Source organism: Lepidochelys olivacea, assembly GCF_965140295.1.
Source record: "Lepidochelys olivacea isolate rLepOli2 genome assembly, chromosome: 15".
NCBI lineage: Eukaryota > Metazoa > Chordata > Testudines > Cheloniidae > Lepidochelys > Lepidochelys olivacea.
This window is the reverse complement of record NC_140425.1, coordinates 19547747-19563029: the sequence shown is the minus strand read 5'-3', so window position 1 is coordinate 19563029 and position 15283 is coordinate 19547747. Positions and strand designations below refer to the sequence as shown.

The 15283-nt window shown below is 38.2% G+C and overlaps 1 protein-coding gene across 3 annotated transcripts in view; it reads left to right on the top strand.

Moving 5' to 3' along the window:
- The window catches only part of CHFR (checkpoint with forkhead and ring finger domains), a 30183-nt gene extending 19688 nt beyond the window's left edge, over window positions 1-10495 (top strand). For all 3 annotated transcript variants that reach the window (XM_084648697.1, XM_084648698.1, XM_084648699.1), the window contains exons 12-18: window positions 261-380; window positions 876-959; window positions 1414-1484; window positions 3317-3404; window positions 3595-3702; window positions 4969-5041; window positions 7759-10495. In XM_084648697.1, coding sequence (XP_084504823.1) covers window positions 261-380; window positions 876-959; window positions 1414-1484; window positions 3317-3404; window positions 3595-3702; window positions 4969-5041; window positions 7759-7801 — 587 coding nt within the window. In that variant the 3' untranslated portion in view covers window positions 7802-10495. The remainder of the gene's footprint in view (window positions 1-260; window positions 381-875; window positions 960-1413; window positions 1485-3316; window positions 3405-3594; window positions 3703-4968; window positions 5042-7758) is intronic.
- The last annotated feature ends 4788 nt before the right edge of the window (window positions 10496-15283 follow it).

Sequence of the window (15283 nt, the reverse complement as noted above, 5' to 3'; positions counted from 1 at the left end):
AATTGGTTCTTTTACTTCTTAAGCTATTTCCCTGTATTGAATAAAAGTTTTTTGTCATTTAATAGTGTAAAAGGGTGTATTGTTTAGAAGCCTTAATGCCAATTTCCCTATTTTTCCGTATAGCCTTCTAAAAACTTTAGTGATATTGCTTAAGTGTCAAGTTCCTCAGCTCTTTGGATGCTGATGTATGTGTCTAACACTCATTGGTACTGTGGTCCCATATTATATAACTCTTCGGGGTTTTATTTATTTCAATCTAGCTGTCCAGGAGTATGTCTGTCCTTCTCAAGGAAGTCATGTAATATGCACGTGCTGTTTTCAGCCAATGCCAGACCGAAGAGCAGAGCATGAACAGAATCCCAATATTGCCCCTCAGCAATGTGAGTAAACTTTATTGTCCTAAAAACAAATTTAATTCTTATTGTTAATCCTAGGTCTTGAAAGACATTCTGACTATATCAGATCATGTGCTGTTACAGTAAGAAAGGGTCTTCCTGCTTCTGTGGGGTTTAGTTAAGCAGGGGGAAGGGGAGGTTGTTTTCTCCTATATCTGTACTATACGCACAATTAATGCAAATTGTTTTGAAATATATTAGCATTTTTCAACTATAGCGTGGATGGAAAGACTTATATCTTCGTTGTCATAGTGATGCAGCAAAATGCATTAGCTGACTGATTTTTTTTTCTTTTTCTTTTTTTTTTGTATTGTAACATTTCTCATATAGCCACCATTTATGTCATGTTAGTTGTACAGCGGAGCAGTGTTTTGTGTAAAATCCTATGAGCTTTGGGTTATTGTGCTGCTTTGTAAGACCAATATACCTGGACAGTGGTGATTGCCTTGGGTTGATCGTAGCTTTTCTTTGTGTTCACAGGCACAGTTTGTCTACAGCCGTTCTGTCATTTGTATTGGGGCTGCACTCGGATGGCATGTTTTGGCTGCTTGGCACCATTCTGTGGTATGGCAGGAGAATCACTGTATCAGCTATAGCCACTTTGCATACAATAGTGTCTCGGTTACCTGGATTTTACCAAGCTTAATTTTTTAATGTCAATGTAACATTGTAGTTCAGATTAGCATAAGAACAGTGAGAGCCAGATCTTAAAATGTTAGAGAAGACCCTTACCCACTTCAAAAACGTTTAGACTATACCGTTAAAATGTGTCACAATTAATGGGTTATTGTATTGTTAATAGATGCTGAGAAACAGTGGCCCCTGTGGACTGTAATGAGTAGTGGGGTGCTTAGTACCTAATCTTGGATCAGTTCCTAAAGTTGGGATGTTATATGATATGCTTCAATATGTGTTTGCATAAACTCATATACTGTGTTCATAAACATCCATCTTTGTTACAGAAGAAAAACTTATTTAGAAATTGCAAAACAAAGATAATTTCTCCTCTTCTTAACAGAAATAAATCTTGGTGACAAGTGTTTAGATGGAATCCTAAACAACAACCATTATGAGTCGGATATTCTAAAGGTATGTTTAAAAATCACTATGTGTTGGATATGAGCAAGAGAACATGTAACATTGAGATTGTGACATACAAGGTGTTTAAGGCAAGAAATCCAGAAGGAGATACTCTTCTCCTTTATCCATCCCATTGTGTGTAGGTCCGGCAGCAACTGAGTGATGTTTGTTCATTCACTGTCTGGAGATGCCAGTAGGCACAACTAACATTGTGATGCTAGGCACAACTAACATTCTTTAACTGAAATTCCATGAGTTATATTTTGTTTTACATTTAATCACTCCATCCTCACCCCCACACTCAACATCACTTTAACACCATTCGCTTAATCCATTAACTCTTACTCAGACAAATATTATTTTCAAAGACAAAGTGAGTTTAGAAGACTGAATAAAGACATCAGGAATGTGTTCAGCCTTTCATGTTGGTACATCTCTTTGAGAAGAGTGCAGGAGAAGACACAATGGACAGTAACTGCTCTGAGCTGTTAATGAGTCAGGTTTCTGCTGTATATAATAATACCTTACTCTGATGTAGTGTGATAGTATTCCCATTTTACAGATGGGGAAACTAAGATGAAGTGGCTTTCCCAAAGTCACCCAGCAGGCCAGTGGCATGAAATAACATATATGCTTAGATTGTGTATAAATACACAGTGTTCACGCAGTGGAGTGTAATTAATATCTAGTGTGTGTTTATGTATACATACCTGTACACACACAGACACACATAGGGATTTTATATTGTAGTCTGTCAAGCCTAAAGTGCACTCCATTCCTGGATGATGAATTGTAATGGATTTTGGCTCAAGGTGTCACTGTGTTATCTGCTCTGCACCAGCACTAAACTAATGTTACTAAACATCCTTTCTGCAAGAGGGGTGGGGGGAAGGGTGTTCACTAGCAATGTTGCATGTGGTGATCTTTACAATAGGGCTGTGTCCTGGCTGGCAGTTTTAGGTGTGCCACCAGTGGGTCTCTGAAAGGCAAACTGAATAGTCCTTCAGCTTTCAGCAGAGGTGACCAAGTATAAAACTTACCTCACTGAGCAAATGGCCAGCCGGAAGTATTGTATTTATTTTTGGGTCATCTTTTCGCCATTTCAGTTTCAGTGCCAGAGGAAGTGTAGAGATTTGAACTAGAATTCCCTTCAAGCTATCCTGAGCCCTCCAAGAAATCACGTTAAAATTAAATGACTGAAAGACACATTCTGGAATTCAGATGCATCTAGCAAACAGGTGTTACGCTTTATACATATAAATGATGACTTGCTAAGAAAACCAGTTCCTAAGGTCTATTAAGAGGTGTAATGTCCAAAAGATTAATAATGGGAAAAAATCTACAAAGAAAAGTAGGCGTATTACAATTTTTTCCTCCACTTGAGTTAATTTTAACTTAAAGTATATGCCAAATATTATGTACCTGACCATAATCCATGTTGTCTTTAGCTAAGGACACTGGGTAAAATCCTGGCCCCGTTGAAATCAATGAAAGTTTTGCTGTTGACTCTAATGAACCAGGACCTCACCTTGCTCAATTAGGCTTCAATCCTGTGAAGTCTTACACACACACTTACCTGCAGTGGGACTACTTGAATGCTTAAAGCTAAATACCTATGTTAGTCTTTGTGGGAGAAGGGTCACGGTGAACATAGAGTACTGACTTTAAGTATCGGTGATCTGACAATGGTAATATTGGTAGTCAGGTTAAAGAAATATCAATAATTTGGATTAAAAATATAGAATGAAATGCATTTTGAAAACCTGTTTAGACTTACATTTTTGTTACATTGATATCTCTTAGCCTGTTCTAAATATACATTTTTAAATTCCTTATTGCAGGATTACCTGGCATCCAGGGGTTTTACATGGAAAAACATGTTAAATGAAAGTCTCTTAGCTCTTCAAAGAGAAGTTTTTATGCTGTCAGGTATGTCTCTTCATTCTTATCTTTATTTTGAGTGGGATGCATTTCAGTAAGTAATAGTGGATTGCGCTAAACACATCCTGCTTTCCTAAGATGTCTGTGTACATGCTCAGAGTGGTCATTGCATTTTTTTGAGACATTAGATTAAATGAGATTTAAATTAATGCTGTGTACAAATTGACTTGTTCTCCAGATTACAGAATTACTGGGAACACAGTGCTTTGTTATTGTTGTGGCCTCCGCAGCTTCCGAGAGCTTGCCTACCAGTATAGGCAGAATATTCCTGCTGCTGAATTGCCAGGTGAGGAATGGGGAAAAATTAATTTGGTCCCATGACTGTGAAGGCCTGTGAACGCCGAGTCAAACCTCTTTCAGTTAAATGGATCCTCCCATGCAGGTCCTTACACCTAGGTGTAGTCCCGTTGTGGGTAGTTGGTGGTTCCCTTTGCAGGAGTGAGGTCTTAGGTTGGTTATCTTACTCATGAGTTGTTGTAAAGTTTGTGTGTTACCAGTTCAAAGAGTGGCTAGTGCCAAAATCTTCATAGGGGATTCTTTGCCTCCAATATGGCTTGTTGTTTTTTTAAAAATTTTAAATATTTGAGGACAAAAGTGCATACTAAAACACTTCAGAAGTAAAGCATAATATATAAGAACAACTAGCTGTTGACTATAATTTAGCTATCATAAATTCTTTGCACATTTAAATGCAAATCAGGTGCTGATATTTTCTGAACGATATCAATTATATTGGCTGATGTCGTTTATTGGTTACAATAATTCATTCCAACATGCATTGTAAACCTGTTGAGCAGTATAGAGCTTCATTATAAGATAGTAGGGGCAATTGTATCTCCTTCAATTCCAATGTGTCAACAGCCCATTGGGGGCAGATGAGCCCTTCTGTTAATCTACTTTTAACTCAGTTATGTGCTGCAACTCTTTTTTTTCCGAACAGTCCTTGTTGTTAGCAACAGCTTCGCCACTCAATTACCTGCTAAGCATGCTGCTGCGAGTTTCAGCACAGCATGGGGCAGACGGGCCAGCCTAGTGTGTTTAATTTTTATAAGTAACATTTTATCTGCTTAGGGAGGCACGTTTGACTGCTCAGCTTTACATTCATTCTGTGGCAAAACTACAGAAGCAAAAATAATCACTACATATTTTTCTCATGTTCTGTTTTGAAGTATATCTAAACCGTAACTGGTGCATGATGTCTTATGTATTTAAGGCCCGATCCTGTTTCCACTGAAGTCAGTGGCAAAACTCCAAGTGGCTTCAATGGTGCAGGATCAAGTCATTATGCAGAGGGCTGGTCCATGTTTGCCCCCAATACGTGATGGGTTTTTCTGTGCTTCAATATGTATTTTGTAAAAATGACAGGAAACTGGTATAACTTAAAGCAGCTTCTTGCAAAAGGAGGTCTTTTCTGTCCCCAGCAACACCTAAGCAAAGCCATTTACAGCAGTGGATCCTAATGTATTTCAGCTACATTGATTTTTGTCATCTGCTACATCTTTATTCATTACTTTATGCAATAAATGTGATATTATGGTGGTTTATTTTACAGTGACTGTCACATCACGTCCTGATTGTTACTGGGGGCGCAATTGCCGGACTCAGGTTAAAGCACACCATGCTATGTGAGTTGGTTTTTTTGGGTTTTTTTAAGCTTGAACTTAAAACTATCAAAAATTCAGACTTAATGGAGTAGTTCTCAAGTAGTGGGTCCTGTCTAGAACTCTGAGAAACTATTTTTTGCAGCACAAACCAAAACTGCATGATTTTGCCTGGTTTCTGTTCTAGAATTGAAATTTATGCCAGGTTCAAGGACTGTGGAACATCTGTTGGTCCAGTTTCAAGTGAGCCTGCTCTGATTTATGGTTCCGGGTAGAAACCACATGATATGTAAAGATTTTGTACAAACCTGAAACTTGAAGTTAGAGCCCCATCCATGTGGAAACAAAGGAAACGGGTCACACAAGCACCTGTGAACTGAAATAGCCAAATTTGGCACAGTTTTGATCCTGACTTCCCAAGCCCAGACATCACTTCCCACGGAATCAGACTTTCGAAGTTCTTTGTGCCTGGGTTCTCCTCAGATGCACTGCGTAAACCCTGTTCTGGTCCCTATTTTGAAGTGCCATGGGATTCCAAGGATACTGGGATGCATCTGAGGACAAGATTACTCTCGTTGAAAGTGGTTATCTGACATCTCCCTGTTGGAAACAGGTTGAGAACCTGTAGCCTTAGGAGTCTGACGTGGCCTGCCATTCCTTGTCGCCAGAGTGGCTCCAAGAGTTTCATTCCCTGGACTAGTTCAACTTGGGCTCCTGGTGAAAATGAAGAATTAAGCTTGAAGAGAGGAGGGGAATCCTTCACTTTTCAAGTGTCTAACAATTCTAGGGAATATAGACTCCAAATCCACGTGTGAAAGACAGACCTTATGCAAGTCACCCACTGGCAGCTGCATAAGACTGCATGTCTGATATCTTTAAAAAGAGTTTGATTCCTTTAAACACTAGTCAGCTGGGTGAGAATTTCTTGATCATATCTTCTTTTGTTAGAAAAAGAGACTCCAGTCAGTCAGTTAGCGGAGGACAGTCTCAGGCCTCTTAAGGTACATGGTCATGCAAAAGAACTAACTAGAAGTTAGAAATGCCTATCTGTAGAATCAAAAAGATCTTTTTTCCCCACAAAGGGCCGGATTCAGACTTAGCATAAACCTGTGTAGCTCCACTATATTCAGAGGAGTTGCTCTCATGCCCAAGCCTAAATTTGGCCAAAAGTTAAAGGACTTAACAGCGTGCTTAGCTCAGAATTGATTGACTCCATTAAGCAGGGTAAGGGGAGGCAGAAATACCGTTCCTCACTTGACCAATAATGATCCATGTTCTCAGCTCCTAAAAAGGAGCTGTCACTTTCCCTCTACTGAGAGATCGCTTTAATGAGCGGAAGGTCCTGCTCTATCTAATTCTCTGAGAAGACTATGCAGTTATCATAATTTTACTTTAATTCAGACTATTGTGGTCTGAAAATCATCCATCTGTGCAGCTTATATAGCCAGATCATTAGACATTAAAAATGTTCATCCACCAGTCTCTTCCAAGGGTGAAGTTTGTGGAGTATATTCTGCAAAATCTAATTTTCTTTCTCTTTCTCATACATTTAGTTTGGGTGCTTTGATATATTTCTGCAAGAGTTATCTGTAGTACTGGGCTGCATTATTGTTGCTAGGGGGCATTTTGTTGTTTGATGCACTTGGGAGCTGATTCACTGTCCAAACAACTGCCAAACTTTCCTATTCAGATTGCAGTTGGGTTTTTTGTATCCCTCTGGAATAGGAATTGAAGGAAGCTTTAGTAATGATTCAGTGCTCTTTCTTCAAGCATTAGCTGTACAACTTTGGACAAGCTTCTTCTAGTTCCAGAAACCCATGAAACAAAACAGTCCTGACACACCACTGTTGCATCATCCATCGCCTTCTGCATGAGGACCCATCGCCTTCTGCTAACTGGTGTGGGTTTGAGACCAGATTCTTATTAAATAAGAGGGCTGAGAGCCTCAGGCCTACTACTCCATCTCCTGCAAACCTCTACACGCTCAACTCTCAACTTGTGCCTTAAATACATTTTGGGGCACTGAACCCATCAGGGAGAACCCAAGAACAGACAAGTGCTTGACAGTAAGAAAGTAGTACATTTATAGAATTCTGTATTACCTGTTTAATCCAGGATGATCAGTATGCCACTTCCATGGAACCCAAGTCACTTGGGAGGATGCATCCTTCTTCCCTAAAGTGAGAGAGTTTTCCACTCTCCTTTATTTCCAGAAATAGATTCCAAACTCGTCTTGGATCTCAGAAATCGAAGAATGTTTGTTGAAATTTATTTATTAGCCAGATTAACATGTCCTGAAGGTTGTCTAACAACTTCAGTTCCCAGTGACTCTCATACTCTCACTCTCTCTTCCCAATGACTTTCAGCTGACTGCTGAAAATTACCAGCGTCTGTCAGGTCAAGATTAATTCTGCTTATGTGTCCTGTTTTAATTGGCTCCTGGATTTAAAGTATGCAGTGGTAGAGAGGAATGCAGTTAACAGGTTTTCAGTGTACATAATGTAATTAACAGTTGTTGGGTAGAAAAAATACTGAGAATTCTATTATGAAAAACTTTATGGAGGGTAGGCTTCAGCCTAAAATAACAGGCCGCAATGTCTTCAGGTTCTGATAGCATTAATATGTATATGTGCTGCTTTAAACTTTTGTTTGACTTTAAAATATCCTAAAGCAGGTTTGACTCTTTCATGGTGTTGTACTTCTCAGAGCAATTTTAAACTTTTTTTTTGTTTTTATTTCAGGAAATTCAATCACATTTGTGAACAAACACGTTTCAAGAACTGAACTTTCTGAAATTGAAGCTGTCTGAATATTTGTAGTCTGTAGAAAGGGGATGAAAGCCTGAAATACTGATCATATAGGAAATATTATCAGGGGATTTTCATTATTCCCTCACAGCAGGGAGTCAATAACTTTTTCATCAGGTACTCTGGTGTGACCTTTTTAATTTGTAGAGTTTAACAGTTATATATGAGTAAGTGAGAACCTCTTGAAAGAAAATCTGACAAGCATTGCATTCCATCCTCATTATTACAGTGTTACTATTTCACTATACTCAAATCAAGTAATAGCAGCCATACATTGGAGGACCTAAGAATAATCAGTGAGGAGTGTATTTGCACTAAATGTGTCTGAAAATAAGAGAAACATTTATTAAAATGGAAATGCTCTGTACCAGTAACTTAATATCAAAGGAGGAAACTCAACACATGTTCAGACTTGTCCACTTCTATCTTGTCATTAGCATTGCAGTTGGGATGGAAATCTATTAAAGTTCACTTTCACAAAACAAGAAGGTGATCTGGTATATGTTCATCAGAATTGTGTTTTTGTTAATTTTTCCCCCTATTCATTAAACAAACAACAGCTTCAGCTTACAGCCTCAGATCAGAACAGTGCTTTGCAGGAATGCTATACAGGAAAGCATTTTTTCTTTTAGTTTAGTAGTATTGATGTGTTTTTACCATTAGAATTAGATATCACAAACATTTGCACAAATATTTACAAATCAGACTCAAATTTGGGATAGTAATTGCTTATGAACAAGCGTCTGCTTTTAATAACTGTTTAGCAATTTTCTATCAAACTAAACCATTATTGACATAGAGCAGACAGTAAGACAAGTTGGTGCAATTTTTTTAATGTATTTTTTGGTGTGATATCGTATGTTAGCTAGGCATGTGTAGTTTTATCTTGCAGCTGTGCTCTAGCATGTGCACATTGGTAAAAGCGTAGAAAGGCTGCCACTTCAACAGAATATAACAGATTTACAAGAAAGAACAAATGTTACCTATGAAAAGGTCCACTGCAGATGAACTTTAGCAATATGGAGAAATTCTTTTGATGTGGGGGAGATTTTAAGGGGGACACTGGTATCTCTAACATGTTGAGTATGTAGACTTAATTTTTCACTCCTCTATTTTTTCCTTAATTATGTTCAGAACATTTCCTGAGATCATAAAAATGTGATGTAGTCATAAATATTTCCTAGTCGTCTGGCAACTAATGTTCACATGCTTGATTTGGACCAGCTTTTCATAAGTATCATACCCAGGAGAGCAAAATAGAATGGGAGGAAAGCGTACAAAGTTACCTCTGTATATATCGTGTTTTAGGTATGCCTTATTTTGCAAGCAAGGTTTATACTCTATGCTATGTGTTATCGTGCAGCACGGGGTGGTGTAGCACATTGTATCTGTTAGTTAATTAAAAAAATACAATACTGCACATGTTAATATAAATGCTAATTAAAAATAATGGATTTCTGTTCATATTTTTATTTTAAAAGTAGCTGCAGCAATGATGGATCTGTTGGTAATATCCATAATGCTGTTAAAAGTACACTTGGGTGTGGACTTCTCTTCCTAATCTCTGGGCATTTCCTCCTGTGAGTAGGGTTGAAATCAGATCTGGAATAATACTTGAAACTTGTTAACAAAACGTTGTTTCTACCTTTTACTATTACTAACAATGTTCTATTGCATCTGTATTCATATTTTATGTTTAGAAAGTTGATTTTTTTAATGGTTATTATATCTTCTCAGGACAGCCATTCCCAGCTGTTTGGTCTCAATTTCAACTCTGGCTGTGCATGTAAGCAAATTGCATGTATTTGTGGAAAGAGACCCTTTGCACATTACATGTAGAAATGTGCTTTGCATTCTCACTCACTACTTTCCATGCCCCACATTGGCTTTTAGCATAGACTTGTCACTATGCTAATGTTCAAGTCCCTAATGTGCTGAATTTTTTGTGGATTAAGAATAACATCTACAACCCTATGTACAACTTCTCTTGCACCTGCACAAGCTGTTGGGACGTATTATGTGACATCTTAAAAATCTGCAACAATCTCAAATACTTGACATCCAAACTACCTGTATAGTAGAGGTTCCTTATATACCTTTTATGTACCCCTCTCTTCCCCCCCACCCATAGAGAATAAATATGGCTTTCTATGCATAGGGGGTTGAAGTAGTGCAATGGAATGAGAAGTTTTTTGTGATTATATTGTACTTGGAAGAGCTGAGAGATTAACTTGCAAATGGGGAGGGTGAATAAATCCTGATCTTTATATGCTCTTAAGTAACTAAGAGCATCTGTCATGGGTATTACATACTCTTATACATTAGTCCTTTTAAAATGTATGGTTGCCAGGTGATATTTAGATAATGTGATAACTGTATAAACTATACTTGGTGTAATTGTTTAAATACTGTAAAGGTGCACCATATTTTTAACCTATCTAAAGCACACCCCCACCCTCTTCATAAGAGACATTTGGGAGCAGAGCATGGAACCTTGTAGAATAGATGTTGTGAAAACAAGGGTGATTATGATAGGGTTTAATGTAGTGGTGAATAAGATACAGTCTCCCTCTATGAGAAAGTTCTTTTATAAAGAAGGTGGAGTGCAGTTCTTCCAATTCTTTTTGTGATTTCCTGGACTAAAAAGTTATTAAAAAAATTACCCATTTAAGCTGTCTGTTTCCATTTCATCTGTGCTGTTTAATCTCTCCTCACCACAAACTGTGCATAGATGATGTTGTACACATCACCTTCTAATGCTCAGTCATGTTGCTCATCACTTGAAAGTTACTGAGTTTTTACAACAAGATACCAGACTGGAACTCATGATAACTGAGTATAAGGTATTACCTGGAGGGAGTCCTTGTCTGTGGCATGTGAGAGATCTGGCTTAGCCTCCCTTATATACCTGTCAAGATAAATTTGCAAAGGATCTCCAGTCTCTCTGCAGGATTTATAACAAATGAGCTGTACTTCAAGCCAGCTCCATTGTACTTAACTTTTGTTTTAAATAAGAAAAATTCAATACAAGGGACAGGAGCAAAGAGTTTTTCTACCTTTTGTAGAACTGGATTTTCTTCTAACTTCATGCAAGAGTATCTAGATACTGTGATCACTGTCATTCTAAAACTGCTGACAGTACTAGAATAACATTTAACAGCAGGCTATAGAAAATGAATATTGCAGTGTTAAAAGACAATCTAGATAGTCTAGTTTATATGTACACATGCAAAGATTCTGAATGGCTACTACAGATGGAGAACTTAAGTCTGCTGTAGGAAGTTGCATACTTACCAACTTGGAAAAATTTTATTCACACCAGACTTCATTTGACTATTTGGTGAAAATAGTAAAGCCAGCCAAACTTGTTATAGTTTCAAGTTTTTATGAGTTAGGATCTTAGCATGTCTGAATTCTTAACAGTTCTCACACTAAGATGGACATTGAAATCCTTTAATATTGTAGCTAATCCTTACTGCTGTTTTTTAAGCCAGCTGTCATTTGTTCTTCAAACTAAATTGAAAAAACATTAAAACCCACACTTTAAGCAATATAAAGTGAAAGTATAATCCTGCTCTGTGACCTGTAAGAACAAGAGACCTGTAGTCATTCAGACCTGTAACTGCTTTAGATGTTCTACCAGCATTGGTGGGTTGAAGTACTCTGTACTCTATTTTAGCATAGACTGTCTTGTCTCTAACTCAATTCAAAAGGAAGCAGTCAATTTTTGGTCTTGCCAGGGTGAAGTCCTGTCACTTGAACAGCTGTAGGATCATGCAAGCAGCTGTGCTTTACCCTGCTTATCCATTGTGGAGGGAGTACCTTATGAAGTGGTGTGAAAGAAAAGAGCAACATTTAATGTAGGTTTTACAGTGTTCACATCTGTCTACGAAGCACTTACAGTCATTGTTACTCTTGATATCATCCTCACTGTGGGTTGGACTTCAGTCAGTGAGTGGGTAGTTTCCATTTCAGTTCTTGAGCCATCTAGGCCTCAGTAATTTACACCTAAGGTGAGATCCTGCTCCCCTTAAAGTCAATGAGGTTGGTCTTTGGCTATGAATAATAAATAGTGAGTTGGCTATACTAGTAAAAAAACACACTCTGTAATTGTTAGGGCAGTAGTTTTCAACTTTTAAATGGGGGCTTTAGTTTAGATGGCTTAAACTAGTGCTTTTGGATTTTTTTTCTTTTTGAAGTGGGAATTGGGGGAGTTTGCTCTGTGAGAAGAGGATCACCACCAAACTGCAATCAAGCCTTTTATTTATGCTTCCTGACAAAACTTTTCTGGAAAGATGTCTTATTTCATGCTGTCTGTCCTCTTGGGGGAAAAAAATGCAGCACAGGGACTGTTTGCTTATTCCCCTGCTTTCAGTATCATTGCATTTTAGCAGTTCAAAGAGAATGTGCCTGGGTGATTTTCCCGCCTTTTCCCCCTGAGTTATTTTCCCACCTTTTTTGCCTGACAGCCTTTCTGTATCAAGTTTGGGAACAGAGACCCCAATTACAATGTCTGGGACCAGCTTCTGAAGAAAACTAATTACGTTATTTCCTTTGGCAATGCCTAATGTGCAAAGATTGTTTCTAAATCTATATTTCAGATCATTTTGCTTTTTTTTTATTGTTGGCTGTTCTTTCAATGAGGTAATTTCATCCTTAAACTCATTAGTTGCTATAGCATTTTTTGTAATTCATTTTCTAAGAGTGCCATATGAGATTTAACATCATACATTTCCAGAAAGGCCATGAATTTTTTGAAATTGCCAGTCAGCTATTCCTTTCAATGCTGATGTTACAACTGCTTGGATGCGTTAAGTGACTCCATTAGCTTGTGTCTTGTCACCTTTCCCCTTTAATTGTTTACATTTTATCCAGAGGATACATTCTATCTTTTTGACAAACTATGTGTTTGTTAGAATTTATTAGAATATTTCAAATGTTTTGATAAGTGAGATCAGGCCAGACAACTATCTTGCTGCAAACTGTTTTTCTACCTCAGGGCGGGGAAAAGCAAATATAAGCAACAAAATTAACATTGATTGACTGGATTTTATAAAATGACTGAAAGGAAAGTAGATTTCTGCTCACAAACTGACTGCATCTTCCTGCCGAAGCAGCTCCCCATATTAAAAATTTGACGTACTAACTGTAGTAGATATAAATATTAAATGCTTGTTTAAAACACAAATCTAAATCTTCAAGTTTAGTACAACAGTAACTGCATATTTGACTCTGCTAGGTGTTTAATTCCCTTAAACTTCTCCTTGCCATTTTAGCTACCTAGGAGTAGTTGATTGCTTCTGAAGAAAACTAGTGCCCCGCAACCTGGTTCTGCTATATGGTGGTAGGGTCACTTCAAAGAACTGCTGCTACCTTGCTCTTACTACCAATGAGCAAAACCGGGCCCATGCCTTCTTCTGAAATCCTGTTACTATCAATTAGCTAACGTTGTGGGTGAGGGGGAAAGGTGGAAGGAATAGCTCAATCTCAGTATGAGCTACCATCTTATTGTGTTTCTGGTACGGACGCTATAGCTATAACACAGCCCAAAGATATTTCTAATCAAATATAAAGTGGAATATAGAGAGGCTTTCATTTCAAGTTTTACACACTACACCAGAATCGCCAAGTTACGAACATCAGTGTTATGAACTGACCAGTCAACCACAAACTGCATTAGGAACTGGAAGTACACAATCAGACAGCAGCAGAGACCTCCCTCCCCCCAAAAAAGGAAATACAGTACTGTGTTAAATGAAGAAAAAAAAAGGGGGGGGGGGTGTGAACTGACAAGGTAAGGAAAGTTTCGGTGCTTGTTTCATTAAAATTAAGGTGGTTAAAAGCAGCATTTTTCTTCTGCATAGTAAAGTTTCAGAGCTGTATTAAGTCAATGTTCGGCTGTAAACTTTTGAAAGCACAACCGTAATGTTTTGTTCAGAGTTACGAACATTTCAGAGTTATGAACAACCTCCATTCCTGCGGTGTTCGCAACGGAGGTTCTACTATACTTTTCTAGGTTTTAGATTCATAATCTGATGCTTTTTTCCACGTAATTGTTAAATTACTTCCCTCTTCCTAAAAAGAAAAGGAGTACTTGTGGCACCTTAGAGACTAACCAATTTATTTGAGCATGAGCTTTCGTGAGCTACAGCTCACTTCATCGGATGCATACCGTGGAAACTGCAGCAGACTTTATATATACACAGAGAATATGAAACAATACCCCCTCCCACCCCACTGTGCTGCTGGTAATAGCTTATCTAAAGTGATCATCAGGTGGGCCATTTCCAGCACAAATCCAGGTTTTCTCACCCTCCACCCCCCCACACAAATTCACTCTCCTGCTGGTGATAGCCCATCCAAAGTGACAACTCTTTACACAATGTGCATGATAATCAAGTTGGGCTATTTCCTGCACAAATCCAGGTTTTCTCACATCCCCCCCACCCCCATACACACACAAACTTCCTGTTAGCAGTTTTTAATCTACTGTACCTAAGAAGAGTTCTATATAAATAAGAACACTAATTAGCACTGCAAACTGATGAACTTGTTTTAAAAGTAAAATGGGTGACGGGACAGGTTTAAATACCCACGATACTTGAGTGCATTTTTGAACCCTGGCCTTTTTTTTTTTTAAATATAGGACTTTAATGCACTTTTACAAAAATTTCTTACAAAAGCATTACTAATTTTCTCTTTTTTCTGTCTTGCCTAGCTGCGCTGTATGCTGTTAGTTTTCCCAGCTGAGTGAGAGTTTGGATGCTTCTGGTGGTTTGTGTCTGGTCTGATATGCTTTCAGATACCGTGTTGATGGGTGTAGCATAAGAATATGAATAGAGCAGGCAGCTTTGCAAAGCAGACATATATGCTTTTGGAATAGGCTAGCTGGAGCTATGTCAGAGGTAATCTACCATAATGGGCTGGAAGCCAGTTTTTGGGGCAGGCACACTTGTTTTAGCCCGCCTCTGCCACTTCCTTGTCCTTACTGTGCCTCAGTTTCCTCATTTACAAAGTGGAGTAACATCTATCTAAGTGAGGTGTCGAGGATTAATTTTTTTAGAGTTGGTAAGAGGAAGGGCCAAGTTATGTATATCATACTGAAACTCTTCAGTGTGTGTACCATGGAGACTTTTTTTCTTTTACTAATCCTAGTTCATGAGTACAGTGGCGGGAACACTATACAACTTTCCTCCACCAGCAGCCTTCATACTTTTCTAGTTAAGCACTACCTACCCCTGTGATATTCAAACAGGTTTTTCAACAGAAACGTGGGATTATTGCCTGGGGGAAATCCTACTGTCCAATAACAGTGGGTTGGTTTTTAGTAGGAAAGCAAAGATGCAGCCATTCTTTTGAAACCAAGTTTAATATAAGAATCTGCATATTGTGGCATTTTCCTATTCTAGCTTTTTTTCTATATCCCACTTTTAATAGGGTGTCTGGCACTTCCAAAGTT